Consider the following 19,636-nt stretch of genomic DNA (forward strand, 5'->3'; position numbering starts at 1 on the left):
CACACTACCAAAGAGTAACAGGATGCAGTCTGCAAATGCATCACCATGGTTGCAAGATCTGCCTAAGGATAGTCTCAACCTATCCTGAGCATACAGTAGAGCAGAGCTTTCCAAAGTGTGTGTCGCAACACTTTAGTGTGTCGCCTGAGGTGTGCCGGTGTGTCGAGCAAGCCCGGTGCACGTGACACACCGGCAAGTGGGAGCCAATGCGGCCGCCGGTGGACCTCATCCCACTGGCGGCTAAGCAGCGAAGAATCGCTGTGCTGTGTGCCGGAGACACACAGCAGGAAGATCAGCAGGGCCGTGGTGGAGCTTACGTCACCACGGCCCGAAGATAAAGGTCACGCAGGTGCTCCTCCTCCTTCCTGCCCACGTGGCCCCAGAAGAAAAATGTTGCCGGAGCCGCACGGGCAGGAAGGAAGCAGAGCATCAGCCGCGTGCAGAAGAGGAGCAGCGTTGTTGCAGCGTGCGAGAAGAGGAGGAGGCCCGGTAGCAGGGTCCCAACCGCGGATCGGCCCGCGAAGAACAGGGACGCCGCTGCCGCGGATTGGCCCGTGAAGAACAGGGCCGCTACAGAGCCCATCCTGCAGCGACCCGTGAAGAGGAGCCCAGAGGTAAGAGAGAGGCTGAGGGCCCATAGAGTGCGTGTATGAGATGAGTTGAGAGATTGTGTGCCTGTATGAGATGAGTTGAGAGATTGTGTGTGGAGTGAGGACCTGAATGTTTGCAGAGACAGCATATGAGAGCCTGTGTGTGTATGAGAGAGACAGCATGTGCCAGTGAGAGCCTGTGTGTATGAATGATTGTATGAGAGAGAGCATGTGACAGTGAGAGCCTGTGCTTGAGCAAGACAGCATGTGGGAGTGAGAGAGAGCCTGGGTGTGTGAGAGTCAGACAGCATGTGCAAGAGAGAGACTGTATGAATGATTGTATGAGAGAGCATGTGACAGTGAGTCTGTACTTGAGCAAGACAGCATGTAGGAGTGCAAGAGAGCCTGGGTGTGTGAGAGTCAGACACCATGTGCAAGAAAAACTGTGTATGAATGATTGTATGAGAGAGAGCATGTGAGTGAGAGCCTGTGTGTGTGTGAGAGAGAGAGAGAGAAAACATGTGAGAATGAGAACCTAACTATGTTTGAGGGAAGAAGATAGATGGAGAGAAAAGAAATAGAAAAAAAAAGACAATATGAAAGGAATTGGTAAAAAAAAATAAAGTGGAGGTGGAACAAAAAAGCCTGTGACCAACAGATTAGAAAACTAAGATCAGACAGCAAAGGTAAAAAAAAAAAAATTACTTTTTACTGATTGGCACATGTAATCTTTGGTAATGTGCAAGAGTAGCACTTTCTCTATGCGGATCTCACAATGTACGAGATCAACATGGAGGAAGTGGAAACCCACGGGGCCTGCACAGAGGAGGCAGCAGAATGGGCTTCAGTGCCAATAGCAGCAATCAGCGCCTCCCAAATAGCCATGCGGCATCAGTGACAGTGGCAGCAGAAGAATGAGAGAGGCTCCGAGGTTGCTGGCAAAAGAAAGAGAGGGGGTCTGCCTTTAGTGTGTGCATGTGTATGAATGGGAGTCTGCCTGGGGGTGTATGTGTGTGAATGCATGGGTGCCTGCCTGAGGGTGTGTCTGTGTGTGAGAATGTATGGGGGTCTTCCTGGGGTTTGTATGTGTGAGAATAGGTGCCTGCCTGTGTGTGTGAGAATAAATTGGTGCCTGCCTGGGGGTCTGTTTGTGTGAGAATGAATGTGTGATGCCTGGGGGATGGTGAGGGAGTGGTGTGAGAATGACTGGGAGCTTGCCTGGGTGTGTGTGTATGTGAGGGAGCCAGAGAGAGTGAGAGCATGAGTGTGTATGAGAAAATCCAGGGGAGTAAGAGTTTGTGGAGGGGGGGGGGGAGGGGGTGTGTGGAGGGGGAGAGAGTGTCTTAGAGCCTGAGACTGTGTCAGTGTCTGTGAGAGAGAGAAGTTATGGTGGGTATAAGAGCATGAATATGTATGTATGTGACAGTGTATGTGTGAGAGAGAATGGATATGTGAGTATGTGTGAGAGAGAGAGGATAACCTCCTAATCCTTGACAATATCAGGGTGACTGGAAATCAAGAGCTCCCACACGTATGGACAGCAGGGGCTTTTTAAAATCCTTATTAGTTTTAATTATTGGGTGTTATTTGATATGTGCTGTTTTTAAATATTTTATTGGTATTTGGGAAATTGTAAAAAATGTATATGGTTTTAATTAATAGAAATTCTATTTATCAGTAGTTTTAAAATATTATTTTATTAGTATGGTTTTACTATTATAACTGATGCTTTATGTTTCTTGATTTTATTTGTTTTGAGGAATGGTGGTTCTGTTTTTCCATTGTAAATACACAGAATCTGGCTTCTTGGGGGTTTCCATTTCAGTTTTTGTCTAATTTGTTCTGCTTTATTTTGTATTCTGTATTTGGTGAGGGTCTACCTCTGCTCTGTGTGTGTGTGACCATGATGAGAGATTCTGCTAGCATAGGGATCTATAGCAATCTGGTTTGTTTTGTTTCCTCAGTAGGTGGTGTATTGGTATTCTAGGACCCAGTGCAATATTTATCCTTGCTTATTCACAGGTAGGGTTATTGTTGTTTGAGTCCTTGGTGTTATTACTGTTATGTTACAATGGGATTGCACTATATATTTGGAGTGTCTTTTTTGCGAGGTTTTGTGTTAGTTCACAATGTGCCTGGCAGTGGAAGGTGTTTGTGCTGCTGTTACTGTGAGGTGACACCAGAATTTGAAAATATCTTTTACTCTGATGAGCTGTAAGGGAAACATCCAAGCTCCATTGTTTGGGGGAATTTCAGTGGATGCTCAGAGTTACAGAACTGGAGGTGCAGGATTTATATTGACATTCTGTCCCTTCCTATAAATTCCAGACTTCACTCTCCTAGTGATATAGAATTAGTTGAATGAGGCTATCAAATAATTATATAGTGTGAAACTGGCCAGCTTTTTAAAATTACACAGAAGACCCTTTGGACTTTTTTTATAAACACCAAATACTCAAAAGCTGTGTTCATCCCATCAAGCTCATATATCTCATTAAAGAGGTAAATTGAATAACAATAACATTTTATTATTGTTATTCATACATTAGAACAATAACATTAATCTTGGAATATTATATATTTTTAAAATAAATGAAAGGTTTTCACAAGATAAAATGTTTCATGACACAACCTATGTATATATTTAAGGAAACATACATAAATTGTCAAAATACATTTTGTTCGTTTAACCTTTAACCTCTGGTTTGCTAGTAGACTGAATTACTGTGTCCCGAAATTATGTTTGTCTAAAAAGTGTGTCAACATGAAAAGTTTGGAAAGCTCTGCATTAGGGGGTCTATTCCCAAGGACACCTGTTGGCTTCTGGTTCCTCCCTGGCGGTTGATGTAGGCCACTGTTGTGGCGTTGTCCAACATAACTGACAGCTTCTCCTCGGAGTCTGTGACTGAATCGTAGGCAGACTAGCCTGACTGCCCGGGCTTCCAGTCAGTTGATGTTCCATCCCGACTCTTCCTTGTCCCATTGCCCCTGGGCCGTCAGTTCCTGACAGTGGGCTCCCCACCCTTGTAAGCTTGCATCCGTGGTGAGCAAGACCCAGGTCGGTGAGGATAATCTTACTCCCTTGCTCAGATGGTTTTCTTGTAGCCACCATATGAGCTGGGTCTGTACCTCCGTCAGCAACTGGAGGCGGACGGTGTAGTCCTGGGACATCAGGTTCCATCTTGACAGTAGGGAACGTTGTAGTGGTCGCATGTGGGCCCCTGCCCATGGTACGACCTCTAGGGTTGATGTCATGAGTCCGAGAACTTTGAGGTAGTGCAATACTGTGGGGCGAATGCCATTCAACAGTTTTCTCAGCTTGTCCATCAATTTACTTCTCCTTGTAACGGGAAGGGCGACCTTGTCCTGTTGGGTGTCGAACCAGACTCCCAGGTATTCTAGAGATTGGGAGGGCTGCAGACAGCTCTTTGTTGTGTTGACAATCCACCCAAGGTTTTGCAGCAGGTTCTTGACTCTGGAGGTCGACTGATCACTTTCTTCTGGAGATTTTGCTCTGATCAGCCAATCGTCCAGTATGCATGTACGAGGATTCCTTCTTTCCTCAGTGCCGCTGCCACTACCACCATGATTTTGGTGAAAGTCAAAGGGGCAGTGGCTAGTCCGAAGGGTAGCACTCGGAACTGGTAGTGGTGTTCCATGATCGCGAAGCGTAGAAAGCGCTGGTGGTCGTGATGAACCGGGATGTGCAGATAGGCTTCTGACAGGTCCAGGGAGGTCAGAAATTCTCCCGGCTGTACTGCCTTATGACCGAACGTAGGGTTTCCAGGCGGGAGTGTGGTACCCTCAGGTAGCGGTTGACAGACTTGAGGTCCAGAATGGGCCAGAATGTTCCTTCTTTCTTGGGGACGATAAAATAGATGGAATAGTGCCCAGTATTTTGTTGGTGCTTGGGCACCAGTGTTATAGTCTCTAGGGAGAGCAATTTTGTCAGTGTGGTTTCCACTGCCGTCCTCTTGGAGGGGGAGTGACAAGGGGTTTTCACAAATTTGTCTGGAGGGATGCTGTGGAAGTCCAGATAGTATCCCCCTCTTGAATGATGGTTAGGACCCACTTGTCTGATGTTATCTCGACCCATCTTTGGTAGAATAGGGCAAACCTGCCCCCTATGGCTTCTTCCTGTGGATGGGTCTGTTGATTCTCATTGTGGGGTGCAACTGGGGCCTGGACCTGAGCCGGCTCCCTCTTGTTGTGTTTGTTCCGAAAGGACTGGCCCCTGCCTGTGGGGCGAGGCACTTGGTATGTATTCTTGTACGGTCTAAAGCACTGTGCTCCTCTGCCCTTGGATATTCAGGGAGAGGGATGATGACTTCTTTTGTTATTGTCCTCCGGTAGCTGAGGTACTGGGGATTTGCCCCATTTGTCGGCTAACTTCTCCAATTCGCTTCTGAACAGGAGGGCTCCTTTAAAGGGCATTCTCGTGAATTTCGTCTTGGAGGTCGCGTCGGCTGGCCAGCTTCAGAGCCAGAGTTGCCTTCTGGCTGCCACAATGGATGAGATGCCCCTGGCTGAGGTACGCACCAGGTCGGATGTTGCACCCGTGAGGAAGGATATTGCTGGTTCTAATGTTTTGACGGGCATGGTAGCGTTCCTGGTGAGTGATAAGCAGGCCTGTGTCACCATGGCACAGCAGGCAGCGATCTGTAGTGACATAGCTGCTGCATCAAATGACTGTTTAAGGATGGATTCCTGACGTCTGTCCTGGGCATCCTCGAGTACTGCTCCTCCTTCGACTGGAATGGTTGTGCACTTTGTGACAGCTCAGACCATGACGTCCACTTTGGGAAACGCCAGGAGTTCTTTGGCTGAGGGATCCAGTGGGTATAGGGCTTCTAGGGCCCATCCTCCTTGGAAACTGGCCTGCGAAGCATTCCATTCTAGGTCGATCAGTTGTTGTATGGCTTGTAGCAACGGAAAATGGCATGAGGCCTGACGGAGCCTGACCAGAAGAGGGTTCGTCTTTGGTACCGCTGTGGCCCTTGCGCCTGGGATGGCCAGTTCCTTCAGGCTCATAAACACGAGGTCTGGTAACTCTTCTCTGGAGAAGAAACGCATCATGGTACGGGGTATGGTTCCGTTCCTGGAGGGATTTCTCCTTCCTCCAAGGTGTCAGTGTCCCCTAACAGGAAGCTTTTGTCCAGAGGGGCACGTCTTGGGGAGGCTAAGAGGGGCCTGGAAGGGTTTTGGTCTTCTGGTGGAGGCTGTGGTTGTGTCACCAGTGGCACAGATTGTGCCTGGATAAATGTTTGCAGCCCCTTGAAGAATTCTACACAGGAAAAAGGTTCCTGGGTCCATACTGAAGCCAGCGGCGTTCCCAGAGGAGCCCAACTGAGAAGGGGCCGAGCCGGGGATAGGGAGGTCCAGGGTACTATCGTTTGTGGAGCCAGATTCCTCTACTGGCCGGGGGTGGGGGGCTTGTCCTGGTTCGCCCAGGGCCGCCTCGCACTGTAGACACAGGGCAGAGTCCTCCTCGTGTTCTGCAGCTCTTAGGTGGCAAGCTGGGCAGAGGACTTGTGTCTTGGCTGGTGGTGCCATGGTTTGGATGCGTAGGGCGTTCAAGACTGGTCTGTGCATTTATATGCGCGCACCGGGCAGCTTAGATATGTGCTCCAGGGGCGAAGATGTGCATGCAAACTGCAAAGATATGCATGCAGGCTGCTATGTGCGCTTACGGAGATGCACGCACCGCTGTGCGCCCAGGCTTAACTTGTGCCCCTGGCGCCGTTGAACGTGCCGCTATGAGCCCAGCACCCTAGTGCGCGTCGCCACACACCCGGCACAGATACGCACGCTGTTATGCGCACGAGTAGGTTATGCGCCCAGCTCGCCGTTGTGCGCACGGCTCAGTTAAGTGGACAGAATGGCGATCAAGGGGGGGAAATGGCGCCAACGGCCACACGAGCAAGATGGCACCCCCCCTCCCCCCCCCGAGGGTCTCCACATGGGAGGACCCTCGTACCAGATCGGGTCTAGTCCATATTGGGCTGATCAAAACGATAGGACAGACGCCAGCTGGTGATCTGTGCGCTATCCAAGCCTCGGAGACCTGAGACTTTAAGAACGTTTTCTACCTTACCTTGTCTCGGCGTTTCCCGGTCTCGGGCCGGGCGGTCTCCGGCTCTGGGGGGAGAGGAAAAAGTACCTTCACCGCCACGCTCGGTATTGCACTCGCTGCCTCTCAGCCACTCCCATTCCTGAAGGCTAAGTCCTTGCTGGGAACCGGCTACCAGACCGAGGCTTACCTCTGAGGGATCTCGGAAATCACCTCAGGAATTCTCAACTGGGGGAGGGACCCTTAGGTATCACCACAAGAGAGCAGGGCTCGTCTGTAGAGATAAGATTATTTCTTATTTGTTTTGGAATTTTTTCTTCTTTTGTTTGGATTTTCTAACGCTGTGCAAGCTTGTGTATAGTCCTGAACTGCTAAGGAGACTGAGAAATACTGAAGAGCAGAGCTTCCTGCACGGGTATATGTAGTGCTGATGTCAGATTGAAATCTGACTCAGTCTCCAACTGCTATCAGGAGCACACTATACCCATTGGTCCTGAGTTCATCTGCTACACGCTAGGAAATGTATAATTTTGTTAATTGCTTTAAGGTTTGTTGGAAGATGCTAAATTTGACAATTGTCTTCATTTAGGTCTGTCTTCCATTTTCTGAAACATGCCCTTTTGACTTTGCCTCTTTCATCTCACTATTAAACCATGCTGGCAGTCATTGGCCTTGCTTTGATCTTTTTTAATGTATGGGATGCATTTTATCTAGGCTTCCAAGATAGCATTTTTACACAATATCCATATATCATGCAAACAAACTTTTGCAACCGTTCTTTTTAGTCTTTTCCTATCTAATTTCCTCATTCTATAATAGTCTCCTTTTCAAAGTTATATTTCATTTTATATCCTCTCTCTAGTGATTACATCAAATTGCATTATGATCATTACTGCTATCGCTATTCTTTGCATTTTGATAACTGTTTTTAATGCCACATAACTGACTCATTACATTAATACCTACCTATTGCAAACTTAAGGAAATATTTCTGCAGTAATGACTGAAGGAGATATATATATTTTGTCCCACTTGAAGTTTTTCTAATATTTTGTGTGATTATTATTTATTAGTCGCTTGATGATGAACTCTGGGCAACTTAGTACTAATAGTCTACTTCATCAATAAATTCACTTTGAATGATTTAACTGTCATACTAGGCGTCAGACTGAATGTACTCAAACATTTCATCATCTTCCGCCTTATATATAATCATTGGTCTGGAAAAATGTCCCAAATATTTTTCAATTTTTATATTGCAAATAAAATTTTTTTTTAAATAAATAGTCCAACAGATTTAGCTTTTGAGATGTGTAATACACAAGGTAGCACCAACTGAATCTAGTATTTCAGCAACTCCTTTCTTCATCTCAGCCTGACACGGGAAATGACATTTCCGGTTGGAACACCACTATATCATTTGCCAACCTATTTCTAAGATTGCACCCCTGATGAATAACTAAACAGATTTCCTATCCCTCTAACCTTTATCCCCTTCCTCAGTTGAAACATATAAAAACATCACCTCAGATTCAGATGACCCTATAAAGTTCTTCCAATGAATCTGTCATATCTAAATATGTATCTTACAAAGTATTTGTAATACCATAATGTATTTTACTATAGTATGTGTCAGACCAATATGTGTTATACCATAACGTAAAATGTTACTTTTGTAAAACCGCTGCGATCCTCACTTGGAAAACCAGCATAAAAAAATAATTAAATAAATAAACTGCACTCAGTTAATACATGGTGAACATTCAAACTTTCTACCAAATAGACGTGTTGGCAAACACTTGTGTAATTAGAAATGGCTGAAGTACGACCAGCCTTTTTCAACTATTAAAAATAATAGAAGCGACTAAGAACGCAATTTGTGGGATCCATCAATTTTTTGGGGTGGGGGAGGCGCTACAAATTTTAATTGTTCTTTTTACACACTTAATTCATCTCTTTCAATTAGAAAGCTAAGCAAATAGTTGCTGGTGGTGATGGTTACTACAAGGTTATACTTTGTCTCGTGGCATCAGCTTACATACCTGGCGTCTGTGGTGGTCTTAGAAAAGACTTTGGGGAAATATATTTCTTCCTCTGTTCTCGAGCCTGCAGGACAGGAATCTCCTTTCCCTCCGTGGCAGGAGTCTGCAAAACAGGGATTTCTGCTTCCTTCGTGCCTGCATCCAGAAAAGGGATCTCTGCTCCTTCCGTGCCTGTATCCAGAAAATGGATACCCACTTCCTTCGTGCCTGCGTCCAGAAAAGGGATTGCCGCTTCCTTTGTGCCTGCATCCAGAAAAGGGATCGCCGCTTCCTTCGTGCCTGCGTCCAGAAAAGGGATCGCCGCTTCCTTTATGTTAGCTTCCAGAAAAGGGATCTCCGCTTCCTTTGTGCTAGTCTGGTCAGCAGGAATCTTTTTCTCTCCGCCAGCCTGTGAACCTGACTCCGACAGTCTCTCTTTTATCGCCTGCAAAACTGGAATAGACAGTCTCTCTCTTATTGCCTGCAAAATTGGGATATCTTGCCTCTCTTCTCCAGCCTGCAAAATGTCCAGTCTCTCTTTTATAGCTAGCAAAATCGGATTGTCTTTTAGTTCTTCTGAAGTCTTCAGAACTGGGATTTTTCTCTCTTCCACAGGCAGCTCTGTGGGTGCTTCACATTTCTCCTCTGCAGCTAGATCTGTGGGCTGTTCCCCTGCAGAAGAACTTGTATTTATCTCTTTCTTCTCTTCTCTAATCAAGGTTTCACCTTGTTCTTCTTCAGCGTGCTCTTCTTTCTTCAACTGAAAGGTACAACCAGTTTTCTCCATCCAGGTTTTCAAATAAGCCAAGTATTCTTTCCCAAACAACGCTGAATCATCAAGATTGGGGAAGCTGGTAGGTTTTGGAGCCTTTTCACTTAACCCAACTATGTTTAGAATTTTCTCTTGCCTGCAAGAGGTTACAAACGCATAAGTCTGGCCAAGAAGCACCAATGACTTTCGACATAAGGAAATGCTTTTCTCTAGGGCATTAGACAACTGTGCAATACTATGGAGGCCTTCTATCTTTTGGTCTATTTCATACGCATTGCAAGCCATTAGCAAGGGAATACCAGCCTTTAGAAGGCGTGCTTGAACCTTCATCAATTCGTTGTCAGCAGGATTTAATAGTTCAATAAAACTGTTTCTGCTTTTTATTAATTTGTTTTCCTTTAGCATGCTTAAAAATGCATTATCTACAGACGGACTCTTCAAAGCTGGGTGTTTTAAGTTATCAATGCTGAAATAACAATACTCTTGCTGTGCTTCTTTAATCGAACACTTGTAGGATGCCAACATTTTGGCACAGCTTTCTGTTGTCACCTTAAAGAGAGCCATGTGCTGCTCCTTAAAAATGTCATCATTCTGCATGGTGTTGAACCCAGCCCATTTTATTATTTGGCTGCCAAATTTGGACATGATGTCAGACTCATCCATCAAGTCAATTTTCCTCTCTTTCTTTTGAGATCTGGATGTTTTGAAGGGCCACTCTGGATCACCTTTTACAAGTGACTGTTTCCCAGGCTTCCCTTTTAAAAAACCTTTGTAAAACTTGCCTTTATCTCCTGGGTGTAAGAATTTAGGCTTTGATGTCCCTGGGTGTTCAAAACTGTGACTTTCCATCTGCCCAGTTGATAAAGAACTAGTGCCATGCTGATGTCCTGTGTGAAATCGTACAAAGTCAGAGTCAGACTCTCTGCTAAAAAAAGGCTCCAGCTCATCTCTCCAGAATACATTGTCTGAGGAAAATCTGCCATCCCCTTCGGCTCTTGTCATCAATGACCTTGATGGACCTGTTAAGAGAAGACATGCATCCAGAAATGATTGCCAGAAGCACTACATAATAGAGGAATAACATTTCTAGTTATGTACAATAAGATTATAGTCATGGAGAAGAGGAACAGCAATACACAAGCCATGAGCAACTGAACCACTACCACCTGTTACTCAGCTTGTGTGGGGGAGGGCTCAAATTAACAGAACTTGCTCCCTTCAGCTATAGTGAAAAAAGTTAAAGCATTTGAAGAGAGGTGCAAAACATTACTGGGGATATGGACTACAGAAACTGAAGTCTCTCCTAGAGTGAAGAAGTGACTGGGATCTGAAAATTCTGAGATTTGTCTCTCTCCCTGTACAAGGTTAGCAAAAGATCACACTCCTACCTTTGCTGATCAGAGAACATATAGAAAAATAGAAATGACGGCAGAAGAAGACCAAACGGCCCAGCCAGTCTGTCCAGTAAGCTTTCACACACTTTTTTTTTCATACTTATCTGTTACTCTTGGCCCTTATTAGTAACTTTTTGGTTCTAGTTACCTTCCACCCCCGCCATTGATGTAGAGAGCAGTGCTGGAGATGCATCTAAGTGAAGTATCAAGCACAATTCCAGTATTCAGCAGAGCCTTGAAGGCTAGAGACTGTTGGGAGTCATTTTTTGTTACTTTTAGATGAGAATGTATACAGAGAATAGGGCATATGGATTTAGAGTTCTCACCCAGATACAGATTAGTTTGAAGGCCACAGGCCGACCTGAGTGAACTCCTGTTCACTGTCTTACAACTGTGAAATGTTTACGAACAGGCAAGAGACTGTTTATTTAGTTATTCCACTAAGTATATGATGAGAAAGCTAGCAATTAACAAATACTAAAGCCGGAGAGAGAATATCAAGGCCTCAGCTGTTTCTGAAAACTGATAAGGACTTAGAAGGAGGGAACGGGGTTGTTCTCACAAGTGTTTGTAGGTTATTAAGGGGAGAAAGCGAGAAAGAGCGGGGAGAGGGTGCGCCCTGGACGTGATAGTACGGCTGATCCTTTGGAAATGTAAGCTTTTTATATTTCTGTAGCAATTGTTATTATCTACCATTACTTCATCTATTTGATCTGATTTTATTTGTTCTATCCTCCTATTGCTTAAATAAACTTACTTTACCTGGAACCGTGATGTACTAATCCCAGTAATTGTGTGTGGCCATTTGTGTAGGGGATAAGCCCCCAGGTATAATCCCAGTAATTGTGTGTTTATATGAGATTAGCCTCCCGGGTCAGAGCCCCTGGGCAGGATACCAGTGTGCACGGTCTGAACCCGTAACAGAGACCTAGAACCAAGTGGAATACTTTGCTTTGGTGTAATTTAATTTGTTTTGATTTATATTCCACCTTACCTGACTGCTCAACCATTTCAAATCGGATTATATTCAGGTACTGTGCATACTGTATTTACCATTACCCAGAGGGCTTACAAAGTTGTATCTGAGGCAATAGAGAATGAAGTGAGCTGCCCAAGGTCACAAGGAATGTCAGCAAGATTTGAACCCTAGCTTCTCTGGTTTGCAGCCTGCTGCTCTGACCAATAGCTACTCCTCCACTCCAGATAAAGATAAAAGACATCGCATTATGAGCCATTAGAAAAAAATGGAGTAGAGATATGCTCCATAGACACACAAAAAGTAACAGTAACTGGCTGCTTCATTTCACGTTTGCTACAATTTATCTGTTGTGCAAACTTGTTTGCATCTTTTACACCAGGGGTCCCCAACCACCGGTCCGCGGACCAGGACCGGGCCCGTTGGGGGTTTTTTGCCGGTCCGCGGCGCCACCAAGCACCGGCAGGTGTGTCGCGTGCTCCTGGTCTCTCCCGCTGCTCTTCCTTCCCTGCTGTCGTTGCCACCGGGCTCTCAGCACATTCAAGCCCAGTGGGAACGGCAGCGGTGCTAGAAGAAGCAGTGGCACCCACGGCTGGCCTTTTCTTCTTTCCGCGCCTGCCCCCCCCCGTGACCCGGAACAGGAAGTGATACACAGAGCGGTGCGCGGGAAGGAGAAAGGCCATGCCACGTATAAAAGTAGCAGCGGCAGCAGCATCGGCCCCCAAGCAATCAAAGCAGCTGGTAATCGGGAAAGGAGACAGCAAGAGCCTCCCACAGCCGATGGGATTCTTCTTTCTTGGCCTGCGGGGGCTGAAGGAGGAGGCTGCTGCAGCTACCATTTGTGCTCGAGGGGGGGGGGGGGGAGGAAGTGAGGGAGAGAAAGAGAGAAGCAGCCAGCCTGCCTGCCTGCCTGTGTGTGATTGAGAGAAACTGGTCAGAGAGCTGATGTGTGTGGGTATATGTGAGAGACAATGAAAGTGGCTGCTCAGGGAGGTGACTGATGTGTGTGAGAGAGAAAAAGCATGGAAGTGAGAAAAGAAAATTAGGTTCTTACCTTTGATAATTTTCGTTCCTGTAGTACCACGGATCAGTCCAGACTCCTGGGTTTGCCCCCCCCCCCCCCCCCTAGCAGATGGGAGACAGACATTTACAAACAAAAACTCCGCCTATATCTAGGCTGGTGCCACCTACAGTCCGGCAGTATTACTTAATGTCAGAGCAGGAAAATCACAAATCAAACTGGCTAACGAACCTTCTAACCAGGACCAACAACACCAGTCCAACAGAATCCTCATTACCAGTTCTCAACGCCCAACTGGGAAAACAAACCCGAGATACCAATAACAGACAGAAAAGGAGCAAAATATCAAACAGACAGCAGCACGTACACTATGGCCTCTCCCGATAGTAGCACTTATCCGGGTGGGACTCTGGACTGATCCTTGGTACTACAGGAACGAAAATTATCAAAGGTAAGAACCTAATTTTCTTTTCCCTGTACGTACCCGGATCAGTCCAGACTCCTGGGATATACCCAAGCGCACTTCACCTGGGATGGGATCCGGAGAGGCCCGCTCTAAGCACACCTTCTCCAAACCCTCCCAGACCGGGAGCCTTGACATCCAAAAGGTAGTGCCGGGAAAAAGTATGCAAAGATTTCCACGTGGCCGCCCTGCAAATCTCTTCCGCTGAGATATGTTGACATTCCGCCCAAGAAGTGGCCTGAGAGAGAGTAGAATGGGCACGCAGCCCCAAGGGCAGGGACCGACCCTGCAACATATACGCCGAATTGATGGCCTCTTTCAACCATCGTGCAATGGTAGTCTTGGATGCCGCATTGCCCCTTTGAGGACCACTCCAGAGCACGAACAGATGATCGGAAACCCGAAACGCATTAGTTACCTCCAGATAACGTAACATCCAATTTACGGAGGTCCTTAGCCAAAGGATCCGAATCATCGAGTTGCAAGAACGAAGGTAACTCAACCGACTGGTTGACATGGAAAGAAGAAACCACCTTGGGTAAAAAGGATGGAACTGTACGCAAGGATACCTCTGACTCCGATATCCTCAAAAAGGGCTCCCTGCATGACATAGCTTGAAGCTTGGAAATCCGACGCGCCGAAACAATGGCAACTAAGAACACTACCTCCAGTGTCAAATCCTTCAAGGTGGTTTTGCAAATAGGCTGGAACGGAGCGCCACACAAGGCCCGAAGAACAAGATTCAAATTCCAGGACAGACAAGGCTGACGAATCGGAGGCCGCAGATGTTTCGCCCCTCGCAGGAAATGCGCTACATCAGGATGAGCCGCCACTGGTTTCCCCTGAATCAAACCACGTAAGGAACCCAGCGCCGCCACCTGAACCCACAAGGAACTACATGAAAGACCCTTAGACAAACCGTCCTGCAGGAACAGAAGGATATCCGGCACGGTCGCTCGCGTAAGAACCACGTCCCGGTCCAGACACCACCATTCAAACAACTTCCAGACCCTAACATAAGATAAGGAAGTAGACGTCTTCCGGGAGTAGAGTAGCAACCACCGGTTCCGCGTAGCCCTTAGATCTCAGCCTTTGCCTCTCAAAAGCCAGGCCACTAGACAAAAGCGATCGACCTGGTCGAAACACACGGGTCCTTGGTGCAGAAGGTCCGGAACATACGGAAACGGAGAGGCTCCTCTACCGCCAGGTTCAGGAGGTCTGCGAACCACGGGCGCCGTGGCCACTCGGGCGCCACTAGAACAATGTCTGCCGAGTGTGCCTCGATCCGCCGCAACACCTTTCCTATGAGTGGCCACGGAGGAAACACAGAGTAGTACGTCCGTCGGCCATGGAAGAGACAGAGCATCTACTCCCTCTGCTGCCGTCTCCCGCCTTCGAGCAAAAAACCGAGGCGCTTTCGCATTGCGGAAGGTTGCCATCAAATCGATCGCAGGTGTGCCCCACCGAGCACAAATGAGCCGGAAGGCATCCTCCGCTAGCTCCCACTCTCCTGGATCCAGCCAATTTCGGCTCAAGAAATCGGCCTGAACATTGTCTACCCCGGCTATGTGGGAGGCTGCGAGACAACTGAGATGACGCACCGCCCAGGCGAACATGAGACGAGCTTCGGACGCTACAGCCTGACTCTTGGTTCCCCCTTGTCGGTTGATGTACGCCACCGTGGTCGCGTTGTCGGACAACACTCTGACTGCCCTGCCGCGAATGAGTGGTAGGAACTCCAGAAGAGCCAGCCGAACCGCTCTGGTTTCCAGACGATTTATGGACCACGACGCTTCCTGAGGCGACCACTGCCCCTGTATTGAACGCCGTAAGCACACTGCTCCCCAGCCGAGCAGACTGGCATCCGGGGTAATGACCGTCCAAGACGGGATCTCTAAAGGAACCCCGCGACTCAAGTTGGCTGGCACAACCACCAATCCAAGCTGTCCCTGGCTGCCAGAGTCAGGGGCAGGGGCAGATGAAATTCTTCCGAGACCAGGTTCCATCGGGAGAGCAACGCTGACTGTAAGGGCCGCATATGAGCGAAGCCCAAGGTACCAATTCCAGTGTTGACGTCATGGACCCCAACACCTGCAAATAGTCCCAGACAATGGGCACCTGCTTGGATAACAATCTGCGAACGCACGCTTGCAATGTGAACATTCGGTCTTGTGTAAGAGAAACCGTTCCCTGACGTGTGTCGAACAATGCTCCCAAAAACTCCAGGGACTGCGACGGTGTCAACTGACTCTTGGAGACATTGACTATCCAACCGAGCTTGTCCAACAATTGGAGAACCCGCTGGATCGCTGCTCGGCAGAGCGTCTCCGACTTGGCACGGATTAGCCAATCGTCTAAATACGGGTGCACCAACAGACCTTCCCCTCCGGAGGTGCGCTGCCACTACCACCATAATCTTGGTGAACGTTCGAGGCGCTGTGGCCAGACCGAACGGGAGCGCCTGGAATTGAAAATGCTGCCCCAGCACTGAAAACCGAAGGAACTGTTGATGCTCTGCCCGAATGCCAATGTGGAGATACGCCTCCGTGAGGTCCAGGGAGGCCAGAAACTCACTCCCCTGGACGCACGGACACGATCACCGACCGTAAAGTTTCCATTCGAAACCGAGGAACCCGCAGACATTTGTTGACCCCCTTCAGCTCCAGGATGGGCCGAAACGTTCCTTCCTTCTTTGGTACTACGAAGTAAATGGAATACCGGCCCCTGCGAAGTTCGTTGACCGGAATGGGAACGATCGCGCCGAGCTCCCTGAGACGATCTAGTGTCGCCCGTCGCTTCGCTGAGAACCCGCAAGGGGATACCAGAAAAAACGGAAACGGACGGTGTAAAAAATCTAACTCATAACCGTGTCTTATCACCCACTGATCCGACATGATCCTGGTCCATTCCTTGTAAAAACGTCCGAGACGCCCCCCAATTCTGGGAACGAAGTAATGGACCGGCCGCCCATCATTGTGCAGGTTTGCCCCCCTGCACAGGCTGACCGGCACCCAAACGACCAAAACGGCGCCTGCGAAAGGACTGCGAATAAGATTGTTGATGCTGTGCACTGTGACGAAAAGAAGAAACAGATCCCCGGGAGCCTCGAGGCCGGCGACTACCGCGAAAACACGACCTGGAAGGGCCAGGCCCCCCCCCCCCCAGACCGCGGCCTGTCCTCCGGTAAACGGTGAACCTTATTCTCCCCCAGGGATTCAATCAAATCTTCCAATTCTTTACCAAACAGTCTCCCCTTGAAGGGCAAGGAACCTAGCTGTGCTTTAGAAGTCACGTCCGCCGACCAATGTCGTAACCACAACAGCCTCCGCGCGGCCACCACCAAAACCATCGTCCTGGCCGAAGAAGATCATAGACGGCATCTGTACTATAAGCGATCACCGCCTCCAAGCGACTCGCTTGGCGTGCTTCTTCCGGCAACAGAGACTCATTGGCCAAGAGCTGCTGTGCCCAGCGGAGACCTGCTCGAAGGGAAAAATTACTACAAATCGCCGCACGAATTCCAAATGCGGAGACTTTGAAGATCTTTTTCAGCTGCACCTCCAGCTTCCTGTCTTGCAAATCCTTAAGAGCAGTACCTCCGGTGACCGGAATGGTGGTTTTCTTTGTGACCGCCGCTACTGCCGAGTCTATCTTCGGCATGCGCAGCATGTCCAGGGCTTCCTCAGGTAAGGGACAGAGTTTATCCATCGCCTTCGCCACCTTCAGCCCTCAGGTAAGGGATAGAGTTTATCCATCGCCTTCGCCACCTTCAGCAAATCCGAGGCAGAAAAATGCAAAGGGAAGGCTGAAGGAGGCCCCCAGAGACCCAAAACGACCGGATCCGTTATTCCGAGCCGGGACTCCTCCTGTGGCACCTGGATCCCTAATTCCCCCAGAATTTCCAGGATAAGAGGTCCCAGCTCCTCCTTCCGAAACAAACAGATCACCTTCAGGTCATCCCCCTCGGTAGCCTGGGCCCCACGGGAACCCGAGGCCCCTTGGTCTCTGTCCCCATCAACCCCCCTCGGGGGCTGGGACGGAAGCTCTGTATCCCCAGACGGGTCCTCTGGCTCATCCGTGTCCGTGGTCGATTCCAGCTCCCCCCTGGGAACAGAGGACCGGAGTGGTCGAGCCCTACTCTGGCCCTCCGACCCCGGACCTGGCTTGGACCTTTTCTCCGCCCGAGGCCCCAAATCTGGAGTGGAGGTCTCCCATGCCCTCTTCTTGGCCCGTCTACGGGCCTTGCAGGCCTTATGCATAAGCAGAACAAACGTGGACCCAAAGGACGAGTTCGAGGCTTCTTCCTCCCCCTCAGAGGGATGTGGAAAGCCCCCATGGCAGAAGCACGACTGTCCCCCTTGGGACCCCCCCCCCCGCTGCGGGGATAACCTCGGCGGAGGGTCGTCCTCCCCCTCACACGCTGGCAACGCGCCTGCCGCGACTTCCCTCAGACCTAAAATGGCCGCCGTTCCTGCTGAAAACGCCAGCAAAGAAAACAAAATGGCGCCCGGACCTGGTGTCCCCGCACTAATTGCCGGCCTCGGGACCGGCGCATACCTGCCTGCTGCCCCGGGACCCTGCCGGCATCGCGGCCCCCCCCCCCCGGAAACGCATGACGAACACAGGCTGTCCCTTGACAGCCCCGTGGCCGCGGACCCGCAGGCCTGACATGCAGCTCTCCGCGGCATCGCAGCCCCGAGGAAAAAAGGGTAGGCACAGTACAAAAAAGAAAAGATATCCCCGGCGACGGCGGTCCTCTACCTCCCCCCTCACAGGAACAGGACAGGAGAGACGAGGCACAGACAAAAGAAGAAAAACAGGCAGTACTTTTTTCTTTTTTAAAACATACAGACACAGTTACCGGTAGATCAGGTCCGGGTCCAGCTGGGGGGAGGGAACCGGGCACCCCGATGTCACCGCCAGCCCTGATAGACGCTGACAGTGGAGCTCCCCCACGTAACAGCGGCCTCAACCAGAGGGGATGGTCCCCTCAGGACCTCACTACCCTCTGGGAGGCAGGCTCGGTGACCAGCAGGCAAGCCTCTGCGGTCCGAACCCCAATCCGGCTTCCTACTCTCAAACTGCTTTCTCTTCCCTTTTTTTTTTTTTTTTTTTTTACACACACTAACTACCACCTAAATCTAGGTCTCAGCACAGACTGTAGGTTTGGCACCCTCTCCACCTGCTAGGAGACAGAAGAATACTGCCGGACTGTAGGTGGCACCAGCCTAGATATAGGCGGAGTTTTTGTTTGTAAACCTCTGTCTCCATCTGCTAGAGGGGGGGCCAAACCCAGGAGTCTGGACTGATCCAGGAACGTACAGGGAAATCTGGGTATGTGAGAAAGCATGGGCGTAATAAGCCTGGTGTTTTGGGGTGTGTGTGTATGAGTGAAAGAAAGCATGGGAGTGAGAAGCCTGTGTGTGTGTGTGTGTGCATGCATGAGAGAGAGACTGGTTGGTAAGGTGACGGGGTGTGTGAGAGAAAGAGACTGGTGTGTGTGAATGTGAGAGAAAGAATGTGATTCAGGGAATGAGAAGCCTGTGCACGTGGAGTGTGAGCATGGAAATTAGAGAGACTGGTGTGTGTGTGTGTAACAGAGAGAAAGTGATTATGGGAATGAGAAGCCTGTGCATGTGAAGAGAGTGAGCATGGGAGTGATAAACCTGGGTGTGTGTGAGACATAGCATGGGAGGGAAAAGCCTGTATATCTGAAAGAGAACATAGGAGTGGGAAGCCTGTGTGTGAGAGAGAGAGAGAGAGCGAGATTATGGGAATGAGAAGCCTGTGCATGTGAAGAGTGAGCATGGGAGTGAGAAACCTGGGTGTGTGAGAGACACAACATGGGAGTAAGAAGCATGTATATCTGAAAGAGAACATGGGAGTGGGAAGCCTGTGTGTGTGTGTGTGTGTGTGTGTGTGTGTGTGTGTGTGTGTGTGTGTGTGTGTGAGAGAGAGAGAGAGAGAAAGTGATTATGGGAATGAGAAGCCTGTGCATGTGGAGAGAACAAGCATGGGAGTGAGAGACTGGTGTGTGTGTGTGTGTGAGAGAGACAAAGAAAGTGATTATGAGAGTGAGAAGCCCATATATGTAAGTAGAACACGGAAATGGGAAGCCTGTGTGTGTGTATGGCATGAGAGAAACTGTTCAGGAAGGTGACTGGTGTGTGTGTGCCAAAGACTGTTTGGGAGATGATTGGTGTGTGAGAGACAGAAACTGGTCATGGGGGCATGACTGGTATGGTGTGTGTGTGAGAGAGACATGGGCATTAAGGAAGAGGACCATGAGTATAGAGCTTAGCTTCTACTGCGTGCCACGGCCTGCATGG

The 19,636-nt window shown here is 48.9% G+C and overlaps 1 protein-coding gene across 2 annotated transcripts in view; it reads right to left on the reverse strand.

Moving 5' to 3' along the window:
- Window positions 1-19,636, reverse strand: part of LOC115097842 — a 53,193-nt gene that overhangs the window by 26,901 nt on the left and 6,656 nt on the right. For both annotated transcript variants that reach the window (XM_029613950.1, XM_029613949.1), the window contains exon 3: window positions 8,703-10,472. In XM_029613950.1, the coding sequence (XP_029469810.1) occupies window positions 8,703-10,472 (1,770 nt within the window). The remainder of the gene's footprint in view (window positions 1-8,702; window positions 10,473-19,636) is intronic.

The sequence above is a fragment of the Rhinatrema bivittatum genome, chromosome 8 (assembly GCF_901001135.1).
Source record: "Rhinatrema bivittatum chromosome 8, aRhiBiv1.1, whole genome shotgun sequence".
In the NCBI taxonomy this organism is placed as follows: Eukaryota; Metazoa; Chordata; class Amphibia; order Gymnophiona; family Rhinatrematidae; genus Rhinatrema; species Rhinatrema bivittatum.